This window comes from Berghia stephanieae, chromosome 2 (assembly GCF_034508935.2).
Source record: "Berghia stephanieae isolate SIO BIC M18660-M18661 chromosome 2, UCSD_Bste_1.3, whole genome shotgun sequence".
Taxonomy (NCBI): Eukaryota; Metazoa; Mollusca; class Gastropoda; order Nudibranchia; family Aeolidiidae; genus Berghia; species Berghia stephanieae.
The window spans coordinates 91,438,613-91,453,139 of NC_088361.1; the positions used below are offsets into that span (position 1 = coordinate 91,438,613).

General features: G+C 33.7%; 1 protein-coding gene across 1 annotated transcript in view; it reads right to left on the minus strand.

Moving 5' to 3' along the window:
• Window positions 1-9,094: 9,094 nt before the first annotated feature.
• LOC144965832 (polypeptide N-acetylgalactosaminyltransferase 11-like) overlaps window positions 9,095-14,527 on the minus strand; it is a 20,020-nt gene continuing 14,587 nt past the window's right edge. Inside the window, exon 12 of the mRNA XM_078901600.1 lies at window positions 9,095-13,347. Within this exon, the coding sequence (XP_078757726.1) occupies window positions 13,216-13,347 (132 nt within the window). The 3' untranslated portion in view covers window positions 9,095-13,215. The remainder of the gene's footprint in view (window positions 13,348-14,527) is intronic.

The following is a 14,527-nucleotide window of genomic DNA, read 5'->3' on the forward strand; positions in this document are numbered from 1 at the left end:
GTTGCAAGCGCCATAAAACCCTTAAAAACAAAAACAAAAGAAATGATTAGTTGGTTAAATAGTAAATAGTAAATAATGAATTTATATAGCGCCTAAACATCCACGTTAATCGTGCTCTGCGGCGCTTTACATAATAAAAATAAAGATAAAAATGTTTAAAAACAACAAAATTAAAAATCACGACACTACATGATACATAATAAGCATGCATACAAAAAACAGAATCAAAGCAACATCCATTTCATGAAAAATAAGCCTCGCGGAACAACTCAGTCTTCAGACATTTCCTGAAAGATGATACGTTTTCACAGGACTTTGTCCGAGGACTAAGTGCGTTCCATAGGCGTGGAGCTATGAATGAAAAGGCTTTTTCATCGAAAGTGGATTTTGAGGTGGTAACTTTTAGAAGTTGGGACTGAGATGATCTTAGATTTCGAGTGGGTTCATATTTTTTAATCAGTTCCTGCAAATATTCAGGAGCCAATCCATCCAGACATATAAAAACATAGCACAATATTTCAAATTCTATCCTATACTTCACAGGAAGCCAGTGCAATTCCTGGAGAACTGGTGTTATATGATCTCTTTTTTTCGTTAATTTTATAAGTCTAGCCGCTTTATTTTGAATTTTTTGTAGTTGATGAATTAATCTACTTTGACAGCCAATGAGAAGGGAATTGCAATAATCTAATCTGCTAGTAATAAACGAATTAACAAGCATCTTTGTAATATCTTCATCAATATAATGTCTGATTCTTCCAATGTTTCTAATGTGATAGTTACAACATTGGCATATTTTTTTAACATGATCTTCCATGGATAACCCTTGATCTAAATACACCCCAAGATTTCTCACACAAGAACTAGGTTTAATAGTATTTTCACCCACTAGTATCTCATTTGTAGATATTTTTGAGAGTTGATACCTATTTCCAAAAATTATCATTTCCGTCTTCTCATCATTAAATTTAAGTTTGTTTAGTTTCATCCAATCCTTTATGTTGGCAATGCAATTTTCCATAACAGATATTGATGACAGCTCTGGATCATTATTGAGTTTTGTATACAGCTGAGTGTCATCAGCATAAAAATGAAAATCACTGGGAAAAGTGGATAACATATGAGAGAGGGGAGCAGTATACATTGTAAAAAGGAGGGGGCCGAGAATAGATCCCTGAGGCACTCCACACGTTAATATGGATGGAGTTGATACATGGTTTTCTATAATTACTGACTGAGTTCTTTCAAACAAATATTCCTTTAACCAGCCCAAAGCTGTGCCACTGATATAAAATTGATCACGTAGTCTAGTTAAAAGTAAATTTTGATCGATAGTGTCGAATGCCGCACTTAAATCTAGTAAAACAAGCATCGCAGCACTTTTATTATCCATATCATTTACAATATCATTAAAAACTTTAAGTAATGCCGTTTCCGTGCTATGGGAGGCTTTGTAGGCAGATTGAAATTTAACATTTAAGGCATTCGTCTCTAGATGGTTAATAATACGAGCAGCAACGACTTTTTCGATTAATTTTGAAATGAAATTTAAATTTGACACAGGTCTAAAATTATTTAACTCATTGCAGTCAAGATTTGCTTTTTTCTTCAGGGGTCTAACCAAGGCATGTTTCAGCATATTTGGAAAATCGGGCAACGTTAGACTTTCATTTACGATAGATGCAATTGCTGGAGCAAGATAATTTGAACATGATTTTATGAGCCAAGTTGGTGTTTTATCTAGCGGGCATGATTTATTAGGCATATCTGACAAAATATTTTTAACTTCCTCTATTGTTACGGGTTCAAACGACGTTAACATTTTATAACAGGTGTTCATAGATTTAGTTGGTCGTGTCGTGCAGGTAAGTGTATATATTTTTATATTTGACATTGAACATAGATTTTTACTTCTTTTTAATGAAATACAAGCAAACTAGAGATGATAACAGAAGTGATTATTTGAATAGCAGTGGCTTTCTAACATTGATTATTTTATTTTATTTTTTTTTGGATTGCCATGCTTTTTCACTTAAATATGCTATGAATACATTGCTAATGAAATATTTTAACCAGTCATTGATTATTAACATATGAAGTCAGTAATACTGAAATAATTATATTTTTTAAATTTATTTATTTATTTATTTTGATGTAGTAAATGCTTCAACAAAAGTGATGACAAAACAAGTGGTTACTTTTATTTTCGCTCAATAATAATTTAAGATGCTTACTTTCACAGGTTGAATTATTTTGTATTCGTCTTGAAAATTTATATAACTCTATGTCTTATTCAATGGTGAAAAATGAACAATTTTTAACTTGAAAATATCAAAGTCATGGTGACCTGCTGATTATCTAAATATTTTAAATTATACTTTTGCTGTTACTTGTTTACACTTTTTACTGACTTATATTTCAATTGAAAGACCAGTTAAATAGTATTTTACAAAAACCTCAATGCGTTTTTTATTAATAAATTATTATCAAAGTAAAATATTTGAGTGAATCATTCTTATTGTTTTATTTGAGAGTGCCTATGCTTCCAGATTTTGATGAGCCCCTTATTATGACTTACTAGATGATGGTACAAGACAATGTGTGTTGTATGTCTGTGGAATCTAAGGATTTCACATCCATTTACAGTATAGAACAATATATACAAACGGTGCCAAATCACTGGCTCAAAATCTCTGAACTAATATAGCTGTCTGGGTGGGGTTCCTGACCTCCCATGGTGGGCAGGAGGTATGCTGTCTTTTATCCGCTATATCTGTTTTCCGAGTTGCTCTTTGTCTTTATCTTGGAATGGGATTACTTAATTTTGTCCTACTGGGTGGGGATCCTGACCTCCCATAGCGGGCAGGGAGGTACATACTGTGTCTTCTATCCCCTAATATCTGTTTTCCAACATGCTTTCTGTCTTTGTCTCGGGATGAGATTACTTGGTTTTGTCCTGGCCCTGGCCAGACTCCTGACTGGGAGGGAAACAGTCAAATGCATAGTTATTGTTTTGGGAGATGATATTTTTTTTCCCTTGTAAATCATCTCTCTGTTATGTATTATTATATTTGTTATTTTTAATATATAATGTAAGCATTTGAATGTGTTCCTCTTTGTTGGATTTTTTTTCTTGTGTCCGGATGAGACTTATCAGGCCTGTAAATCTTCCATCTATTGTTGGATTTCCGACAATACGATTTTGCTAATATTTTTTTAAAAATTAATAGTAAAAATAAAATTCGTAACGTCAAAGAACAGAACCAATAAAAAAGAAAATAAAAGACTTTTATTTCGTTCCAGGAAAAAATCAGATTATTCCGTTTCAAATGCTGACTTAAAAAACAAAACCAAAAAAAACTTTTTATTTGTCGCATCAAAGACAAAACAAAACGTCTATCAGTTAGCTATAATATTATCATGCCACCTACACACTCCACTAGACGTGGATGTATTCACTGTCTGGCTACTGGGTGGGGTTCCTGCCTCCCATAGTGGGCAGGGAGGTACATACTGTGTCTTCTATCCCCCTATATCTGTTTTCCAACTAGCTGTCTGTCTTTGTCTTGGAATGAGATTACTTGGTTTTGTCCTGGCCCTGGCCGGATACCTTGACTGGGAGGGAAACAGTCAAATGCATAGTTATTGTTTTGGGAGATGATATTTTTTTTCCTTGTAAATCATCTCTCTGTTATGCATTGTATTATGTTTTCTTTATAGTATATACGATTTGTAAAACATTTGAGTGTATTCCTCTTAGTGGGGACCTGTGCTATTGTCTGGATGAGACTTTTAGGTAATCTCAAACTAAGTGCTTTGATAGTGTGCTCTTGGAATCTACATCTGTTTCCTATTTGAACCAATTCCCCTTTTGTCTTGGCCACTTTAATTGTATTTCTATAACTTTTTACTATCTTATTTTCTTCCTTTTTACTGGCGCTGATATGACCTAAATGTGTTGCAAGTGCCGTAAAACCCTTAAAAACAAAAAACAAACTGTCTGGCTACTGTGCCACAGCCAGCGAGAGAGGGTCGCGAAGCACAGATTATCTATGTCGCGAGTGTGTCGAACCGGACTGGAAGGTTTATTTCTATTTTGCTACCGACACACATGCATTTCTCCAGTTCTCATATCTTTTTCTCTATATTTTATTGGTTCAGTCCGGATGTGAGACGGAAAAAAAATAATGCGAAATAATTATTTTTCTTCGAAATATATATTCTTCTTCAAAAGCTCTCACACGACAGCACCACCACCTCCTCTTCTTCTTCTTCTTCTTCTTTTATAATAATTAATCCAAATAAACGAAAGAATATGCGTAAACGTTTTAACACAAACAGGAGCGAAGATACGCAGCTTCCCGTGTCAAGCACGAGATACACATCCTTCAAAAGGCTAGGAATTGTTCTCTTCCTTTTTATTTTACAACTAACTCAGACCAGGGCCCTCAAATAATTGGGATATTTTTTTTGGTACCATAAAATAAGGACCTCATTATAAATAAGTTGGGGAAAGTGACATGATTTGACTAGTCAATCAAACTAAGTACATTGGTGGTATGCTCTTGGAATCTACATCTGATCCCTATTTGTTCTCAGTTCCCCTTTGTCTTACTTTCTCTTGGGTGCTTGAATTGTAATTCTAGAACTTTTTAAATATCCCATTTTCTTCATTTTTACTGGCGCTGATATGACCTTAATGTGTTGCAAGCACCGTAAAACCCTTAAAAACAAAAACAAAACATTAGAAATGTTTAGTCATAATGCATAGTTCCTTTTTTTTTTTTTTTTGAGAGCGAATACTTTTTTTCCTTGCATATCATCTATCTCTCTCCCTCCCTCTCTCTCTCTCTCTCTCTCTCTCTCTCTCTCTCCCTCTCTCTCTCTCTCTCTCTCTCTCTCTCTCTCTTATGCTATTATAGTTTTGAATTTTGAATATATTTTACTTCGTAAACAATTGAGTGTAAGTATATCCTTCATAGTAAGATTCTGAATGAGATTTTTAGGTCTTTCAGGTAACATCACAATAGGTATATTGATAACATTGTTTTAGAATCCTCTGTTTCCGATTTGAACAAGTCCCCGTTGTCTCATTTCTTCTTTGGTGCCTTTAAAGGCAGATCTACAACTTTTTCCAGATCATCTTCCATGTTACTGACTCTGAAATGACCTACAAGTGTCACTAATGCCATATAACCCACCCCTAAAAGTAAAAACAAAAACGAGTTTGTGAGTCCAATGACATAGTCACTCTTGACTCTATTGCTTCAACATGAATGAAAATTGAACAAATCTGTTTCTTTGCTCATTGGCACAAACATGAGAGAGTTAAGAAACACAACTTTCCACTTTACTGCAATACTCTGAAAGTAAAAACACACTTAGAGGAATCCCAAATTTGAGAATTTTTGCCAGGATGAGGGTTATTTTAATCGATCAATATTTGAAGGATAAGTTTTCTGGCCAAACTTTTAAATATGTGTTTATGTTGGGTTTTTTTCAGAGTATGGTAGTTTAGATCTGTTTGTGAGAAGAAGAGTAAAGACAAAATTCAATAAATAAATAAATAAAAAGAATCAAGCTCATGTCTTCGGTTGAATATCTTGATTTATTTGAAACACTTTATTCATTTTGTAAAAGTCATTTACACTGTCCAAATAATATTATGTCTCTTGATTAAAAATAGAATTTACGATTTAACAGGCTGAAGGAAGCTGGTAGCTTGCATAAGAATTATAAAAAAAATTATGGATATAATTTAATAAGTTTAAAATAAACTGGTTTCAATCATAATAACAACATTTTAAAAAAGCATAAACACACACACACACACGGAAGCGTACATACAAACACAAACCATTTCACATAAATCATAAGCTATGTTTTTAATTTAACTCAACTTAAAACATGCTAATTAATTTTGTGAGTTGTGAGAATACATTGTTTTCATTTCAATAACGATGTGCTTTCAAGGGTCAGTCACAAACTAAATAACCAATCAGCAGAACAATCATTTGATTAAGATGGTCAAATTAAAGGATGTAGATGTGAATTTTTTTTATTTCTTTTTTTAAGGATTTTACGGCGCTTGCAACACATTTAGGTCATATCAGCGCCAGTAAAAAGGAAGAAAATTGGATAGTTAAGACATTCTAGATGTACGATTAAAAAGGACTTGAGGAAAAAGTAAGACAAAGAGGAAAGGTTCATATAGGGAAAAGATGTAGATTCTACAAATCATATGCTCAAAATGAAAAAAAATAACAGTACATAACAGATAGATGATTTACAAGTAAAAAAAAAATATCATCTCCCATAACTATAACTATACATTCAACTGTTTCCCTCCCAGCCAAGGACTCTGACCAGGGTCAGGACAAAACCAAGTAATCTCATTCTAAGACAAAGACAGAAAGCAATTGGAAAACAGACACAGGGGGGGATAGAAGACAGCAAGGACCTCCCTGCCCACTATGAGAGGTCGGGAATCCCACCTAGTAGATCTGAAAAAGTGTGTACACATTTCTTGTACTTTCCACCAGATCTAACAGACCCAGCTATCCAATCAGTACTGGGTGGATAGGGGGAATCAGAAAAAATTCTTAACCACATCCAGGATCGATCTCAGTCTCTTTGCTTGAAAAGCGAATACTCTACCAACTGAGCTAACAGGACCCCCCCCCCCCCCCCGATACCTGTAAGGCACTATCTTAATGATTTCCACCAAATATAAAGCTGTTACTGTTACCAGCCCGGTTTTCATTTTTATGTGTGCTATGAGAGAATAGAATTAGATTAAGAGCCTTTTCCAGGGACTCAACTTTGTGCTTCCACGAGCGGGATTTGAATAAGGGACCCTAAAGATCTGAAGACAAGTGTCATATCACTTGACGACAAACATCTATGTGTTGAATTTTAAAAATTCAATAATATGTTATTGTTTTGCCACCCAGGACAGGTAAATGTTTGAATGAACTACATTTGATCAATAGGCTACAAGAGTGAATGGCAAAGACAAATCACAGAAATCCACCTACAGCAATCCAATAAATTATAAAAGGGATAAAACAAACTATCTATCGCCTACTCCCATTCTACAAAAACTATCGTTATACAAATCAATGAGCGAACAAGGATATTTACGGACGATGAGCAAGCAAAGTGAAAGGAATGTTGCATATCAATAATATTCTTAAAAATAAAATAGAAAACAAAATTTTCAAAAAAATTAAGGCCTGATAGCTTTTGTCGAAAAAAAAACCCCTCTGCATAAGTGAATAATAAAGTATTTGTACATCATAATCAACAAAATTTCATCACAAAAATTCACTTTGATTTAAAGATTGAAAACAAAAACGGAAAAAAAAAAGACTTACAATTGGGCCCCAGTCCTACAACAATTTGATAAGCAATACATTTTTACATTTCAGTTCCTTATAGGTGATCCTCTCTGCTACACTTTTTCGTCCGACAGAGACAACACATTTAACAGCCAGGTACTCATTTTACACCTGAATACAGTGAGAGAATGCGAGTAAAGAGCAAAGGATTCAACTATGCGCCACTCAGAGCAGTACTTGAACTATGGACCTTCCAATCAGAGAGCAAGTGTCATACCACAAGACCCCATAGCTGCATTAACAATAGTACATGAAATCAACGACGATTTGTGTGCTGAACTAAATTTGCCTTGGACTTTTTTCTTAATATCATCATGTGAAATTCATAATTTGACAAGTAAAATGCAATGATGTGCATTAATGAAAGTGATACTAAGCTGCTAGAAGCTGGGGACTGTAAAAAGTAATGAACAAACATGAATATAACAGCTTTGAAAAATAACAAAATACCAAACACGGAATGTTTCAGGCTCCAAACCCGTCTTCAGCCAATAACAAAATGAAAAACAATAAAAATAGCCTGCAGCTTGTCTGGATTTTAAGTGAAATAGTAATGTTTTTATTGTTTTTGTTATTGGCTGAAGAAGGGTTTTGATCCTCAAACATTCTGTGGTGTTTGGTATTTTGTTATTTTCCCAAGCTTTTATAATCAGTTTTGTTCCATAATGATATACATACAGCTTGCTATCAGAAGCTGTTGGGAGAGGCACTTTACGATGTACATTGAGATAACAACTGAAGTAATAAAGATGATTCAATATGGTAAAATAATAATTCATAAATAATCTCGTTGGTGATAAGTATTGATTTTTCATAATATATAAAATTCACAGAAAAATATTTTATACAGTCTACCACCACTTATCTCACACTTCCCAGATCTGCAAAAACAAAAGACAAAAACATTTTGTATATTTTTAAAACAAAATCTGTATGTTTTCTTGAAAAAATCTGAATATTTTTTGGGGAAAATCTTTAGATTTTGAGGAGCATTATATATATAATAATAATATATAACGATATATAATATATATCCTTATATATATAAATCGTGACATTTTTGGGAAACAACTTTAATTTGAAGGGTAATACCCCCCCCCCCCCCCTCCCCACCAAATCTGTACAAATCCTAGGAGGATTTCAACCCTTATCAAGGTAGCCAATTTTCTGTACATCTACGGAATTCAGTGTATTATAAAACCTCAGTATATTTTCCAATCACCCGCAGAACAGAAAAAAGTAGGTATTGTCTTTTTACTGGAGTTCGGTGCTTATATAAGGGTAGATCTTTGTGCAAAAGCTCAGTAAATTTTTTCATTCTGAATCGGCAACCCTGTCTTATGTCACCTAGAAATGATTAAGAATTGATGTACTGCATATACCAATGTAAAGGATGTCCCTGTAGATAGGATCCACTCTTCTACTTTAGGGTAAAAATGCTTACCAAGATGCTATTACTCGTGTATAAGACACACCCTTTTGTAATCAAAATTAATACATAAAATTTCACTAACCAGCACCCTTGTTTGAGGTTGTTCTGGATGCAAGATGCTACCATTTTGTGTTTTGTTTTCTTTGGTTTTCCAGGTTATATAAAGTAACCAGATAATTTGTATAATGTATCATAATAGATAGGTAGATAGAAGGGTGGATGGATGGGTTTTATTTTTTGTTTTTTAATATGGATGGATGGGTTTTATTTTTTGTTTGTGTTTTTAAGGGTTTTACAGCGCTGATGACACATTAAGTTCATATATCAGCACCAGTAAAAGGTAGAAAATGGGATAGTCAACAATTCCAGATTTACCAGAAAAAACATGGCATGCAACATGATATAAATTACAAATTGGTACATTTTTGGTTAATAAAGATCTATTATTGTAATCATCATTTATTATCACTATTATCATAATCATCATCATTATCATTAATACTATTATTGCTATCATCATCATCAAAATCATCACACACGCGAACTTTTCTAAAAGGCAAAAGAATATTCTTTATAAAATAATGTGTGTAGACTTGACTATGTGTTAAAATATTGCTATTTTGTATACAAATGTGACGTGGAGGAAGGTTCCGATGAGCAAATTATCATAGTGGAATGTATCATGAAGTTGTAAACGGTGGCACACTGATCACATGTTTTCTCTCTATGTTTTTATGAGTTTTACAGCACTATAAGGTCATTTCAGCGCCAGTCAAAAGACACATTATAAAGCAAAGTTGTGAATCTGAAGAAAAAGCATGAAATAAAAAGCTTAACAAAAGGAAATGGTTCAAATATGGAACAGGCGATTCCACAAGCGATCTATCAATGTGCTATATTGACATTACCTAAAAGACCGAAACGTCCCATCCAGTTACAAGCAAATGATCTCTCTATGAAGGATGAATTCAAGTGTTCACAAAGTACAATATATTCAAAACTTATATCTATAGTAGTACATAACAGAGAGATGATTTACAAGGAATAAAATGTCTCTCAAAAGAGGTACTATATGCATTAGACTCCCAGTTAAGGTTCCCCGCCAGGGCCTGGGAAAAATACAGGAAAATATAGGTGATAGTGACCTCTTTGTCCCAATCAGATATTGTTCACTTGACTGTTAAATTGCTCATCTTATGCAACAAAATGGACTGATAATTTCACTGACCACATTTTTTCTTCTTTTCAGATATATGAATTGATGGTGTGTGAAATTCACGAAGTTTTTTTTTGAAGTGTATAAAAAATGTTATTGTTCCATAAATATTCACAACAATAGAAGATGGAAAATTAATTTGAGCCCCAAGAAATAATAATGGATAATAAAATGTTTGACAAGTGAATTTCTCATCAATTTGCAGGTTCTGTCATGCTTTCGGCACACACTGCCTCTTATTTCACATTCATTTCTATTAAAGGAACAGAAATGCATGTCTTTTCTGTTTCAACTTTGATGTATACTGTAACATTGTGAAGAATATTGAGCATGGTGCAAGTTAGAACCACATGGGCACTTTCCTATATTACTTCAAAATGTTTCATTGCAACAGTGATGACTACATATGAGTTAATATTGGTCAAGCAGATGTAAAATAAGTGGTGGCAAATGTTATATCATAAAACTATACAATTGTCATTCGTTAAAATAAATCTGTCATTTATCATTATGCAATGAGGTAAAATAAAAGCACTATGAGAAGGAAGAACGAAACACAATGGTAATCCTCAGCCAACATATCAATAAAAATAATAGATCATTTGTATTAAAAACATCAGAACACTACATTACCTTTTTGAAAAAGGTAACGACAAGGTAAGATTATGGCTTATCATGCAAAATTTTGGGTGTAAACACTGATAAATTTGACTTGAGCTGTGGAAATGTATTTTTGATTCAAAAATTAGAAAATACAGTTGGAAAAGGTAAAGCTAAATCCAAAATATATTTTCTACTCGTTGATCTTTTCTTTCAGTCATTCCTTTCTTGATTAACAAGCATTGTAGAAAATAGTGTTGAATTCTCTTAATAGCAGAAAAGAGTCGAATTGTTTAATTTGAAACTAATGTAGACATAACTTGAATTTACTGTAAAAAATGACAAATTATTGATCATAATTAGACAATACTCAAAGTTGAGGGCTGAAAAGACCAATTGGAGGGAGGCATTGTATTGCGCATTTGATCAACCAGGTCCAAGACCCACAGAAGTCATCTCATTACTGTCTTAAAGAAAAACTATGAACCAAAAGGATGATGTGGGGGATTCCTGTTGACATCGTATTAGACGATGGATTATTACATTCTGGTAAAATCTAAAACTTGGTAAAAATAAAATTCAACATTGTGTGCGACACAATACGTTGAATTTGACTTGGCCACAAAAGAACATATATGCATTAGTCAAAAACCAAGTCTGTCAAAAACTTTAAGTAATTATTTCTCTCCAATCCTCTTTCTCACCAACTCATTTCAAGTTCTCTAACTCTTTCATATGCATACCAGAGATATAATCTGTAGGTGATACAAAGCGAGACAAAACAGCTAGCTTACTCTTCATGTTGCAAAAGCATCAACTAGCTGGCAGCAACGCCATGGCGATCGACAGACCTGTGAACACTTGTGCAACACAAAATAAGAGCCAAGCTAGTTTGTTTTTTTTTGTCTCTCTTTGCCCCACCTACAATCATCCACTCATTGATTTTCAATAAATGTCAATATCAATCTTCTTCACCTCTTCTCTCTTCTATTTTTTCAGCCAACTAACATCACTGCTTTTCCTATATCATTCTCTCTGTAAATGTGACCCATAAATCTCAGTTGTAATATCAACGGCTTCTACCACAAATTATTCAACTGGAAGAATTCACAATTTACTGTTTTTAGGTCAAGATCACTCTGATCCAACCAATGACATATGATATCTTTAAATATCGGGTAAGACTATCAATGAAAGCGCTTTATTTTGACATGTCAGGAAAATCTTCAAGTTCATTGAACCTTTATATCATGAATAGTGGGGGTTTTTTTCAATCTCCTGCATGATTCAGCTTCCTGAGTTGAATGATTTGGGACCAAGGGCTTTGACATTCTGATCATCTTCAAACCAACCATTTGTTCCAGACTGATACAGCATTCCTTAAAATATACAACCTGAACAGGAATCATCTTTAATACCAAATAAGCAAATAGGTGTTCTACGATCTTTCTTAAATCTTTCAAGTTCAACACGATTAAGAATTGAACAAATGTGTTTGATCTTCCATTCACATGGACTCGAGAGAGTTACGAAAAGAATCCATATCGGCATGATTTTTGTTGGAATGTCTTATCCAATTGGTTATTTCACAAAGGCTATTTGGCTGTAAATCGTGGGCAATATTATTATACCTTTGTTATCAAAAACCTTATCAAAACTTAACTATTTAAATCCTTTTAATGTAAATGTTGCTGTGAAGCTCAATGAAATTAAATAACAAATAGTCAAATGGAATGGAAGCTTCAATCTAATTAATGAAGACAGACAATGTGGAAGTTTCAAGTTTCCAGTTTGTCAACAAAACATGATGAATGAAACATTAAAGACGAATGAGAGATGAGAGGATGGCGGTCTTAAGACAGATAAACGAAACAAGGATTGTTTTGTTTATCTGTCTTAACAACGCCATCCTTTCATCTCTCATTCATCTTAGATGTTTCGTTCATTGTGTTTTGTTGACAAAGGGGAAACCCAAAACGTCCACATTGTCTGTCTTTGTTACTTGAATTGAAGCTTCTGTTCCATTTGACTATTGTTATTCTATTAATTCTTTTAAAACATTTTCTTTGCTACATATATTGACTTATTCATCAAATCTAATAAGTAAAATTGGGAATGATATTGTAATTATCCAGCCTTTACTGTCCATTATTATCTTATTGTTGACTAGAGAAGGTTGTCCGAGCAAAAAAGTGAAAATACTGAAACAACTGTCTTTGCTTTGTTAAGTAGTCATACATACATAGTTTCAACCATATATCCAGACTTTAGCTCAGCACCAACAGAATTATTTTTTTAATATATATCTCCAATCAAATACATCATGAGTAGTCACAAAATCTAGTAAGCAATAAAAAAAATATAGGACGATTTCTTTACCATAGTATTACTGATATTCACAACCAAGTGAAGAGATTCCCTAGTATCACAAATAATTTTTTTTTTTAAATAAGAAGAAAATAATGGGACAAATTTGACATATCTTTGATAAAACAATTATGATGTTAAAATTCTATTACTTGCATAACTTAAAAATTACAGAAAAACTGAGTAGTTGATCTCTGCCATCACCTAATCAATTCAAAATCCATCAAAGGGCTGTTGCTACAGGTCATCAGCTTGAGTAAGGCTCCGGGCTCCACCCCTGTTGACACTAAACATTTCTGGGTATCTGTGTTGAACAGAGTGTTGAACGAATCCTGTCAAAAGATATAACAAAGCAAGGACTCAGGGCAGTGTCAAAGATTGATATTTAAAAAACCATAGTCCTTAAGTGCCATAAGCCCAATAGAACCCAAGTTCATCCCGGTTTCTTTAACTTGAAATGGATGATAGCAAAGGCTTGCTATCCTGTGGAAGGCTGCTATCCTGTGGATACAACACTACTCTATCGCAAAGTACTTTCCACTATATATATATAACAGACCCTGCTGCCCATTCAATGCTGGCTGAACAGGGTGGTCAGAAAACTAAATCTCGACTGCACCCAGGATCAATCTTGGTCTCACAGTATTATGGAATCCTGTGTAAACAATGTCTAGTTGGTTTTTAAGCACTTTGAGGCTTTATAGAAATGATGCATATTATCATTAAGTGTAAATTTTTAAATTTAAAAAAAATAATTCATATTTCTTTTCATTTTAGCTTTAAATTCACTTTATGACATCTACTTCAAAATAAAAAAAAGTTGAGCTTTCATATAGAGCAATATCCAGTAAACGTGCTCAAAGCACTTTGCAAAGGGTCCCTGACCAACATCAACAGGTAACATGAAGAACGAGACATGACGCCTGTTAGGCGATAATACATTTTTTCCAACAGAGGCAATGCTGTTAACGACCAGGTACTCATTTTACACCTGAGTAAGGTGAGAGAATGTGAGTAAAGAGTCTTTTCCAAGGACTCAACTATGAGCCAAGCGAGGCTCGAACCCAGGACCTTCCAATCCGTTAGCGAGTGTCATACCACAAGACCACATAGTCGCACTGACTTGTGGAGGTGGGTTACAAATATAACAATCAAACTCATTGTATGCTTTTTCACCTCTAATGATTACAACTTCTCTGTTTCTCGTGAGTCTCCCTACAATGAATTGATTAACGCGCTAACACCTGCATTATTGTTGACAGTAATCGCTAACAGGCAACTTTATGAGACAATGTACAATAAATGATTGTAACAGGTCCAAAAAAAAAAAAAGAACAAAACACTATAAACAGAACATTTCGGGTTTCAAAACCCTGCATGATCCTACTCCAAAGAAAGCAGTTAAAAAGTTAATACATCATGATAAGTAATACATCATGTTAAATCCAGATCTATATTTAATGTAATGTATTATGTATTAATGTAATCCAAGAGCTGTTTGAAAAAGCAAGA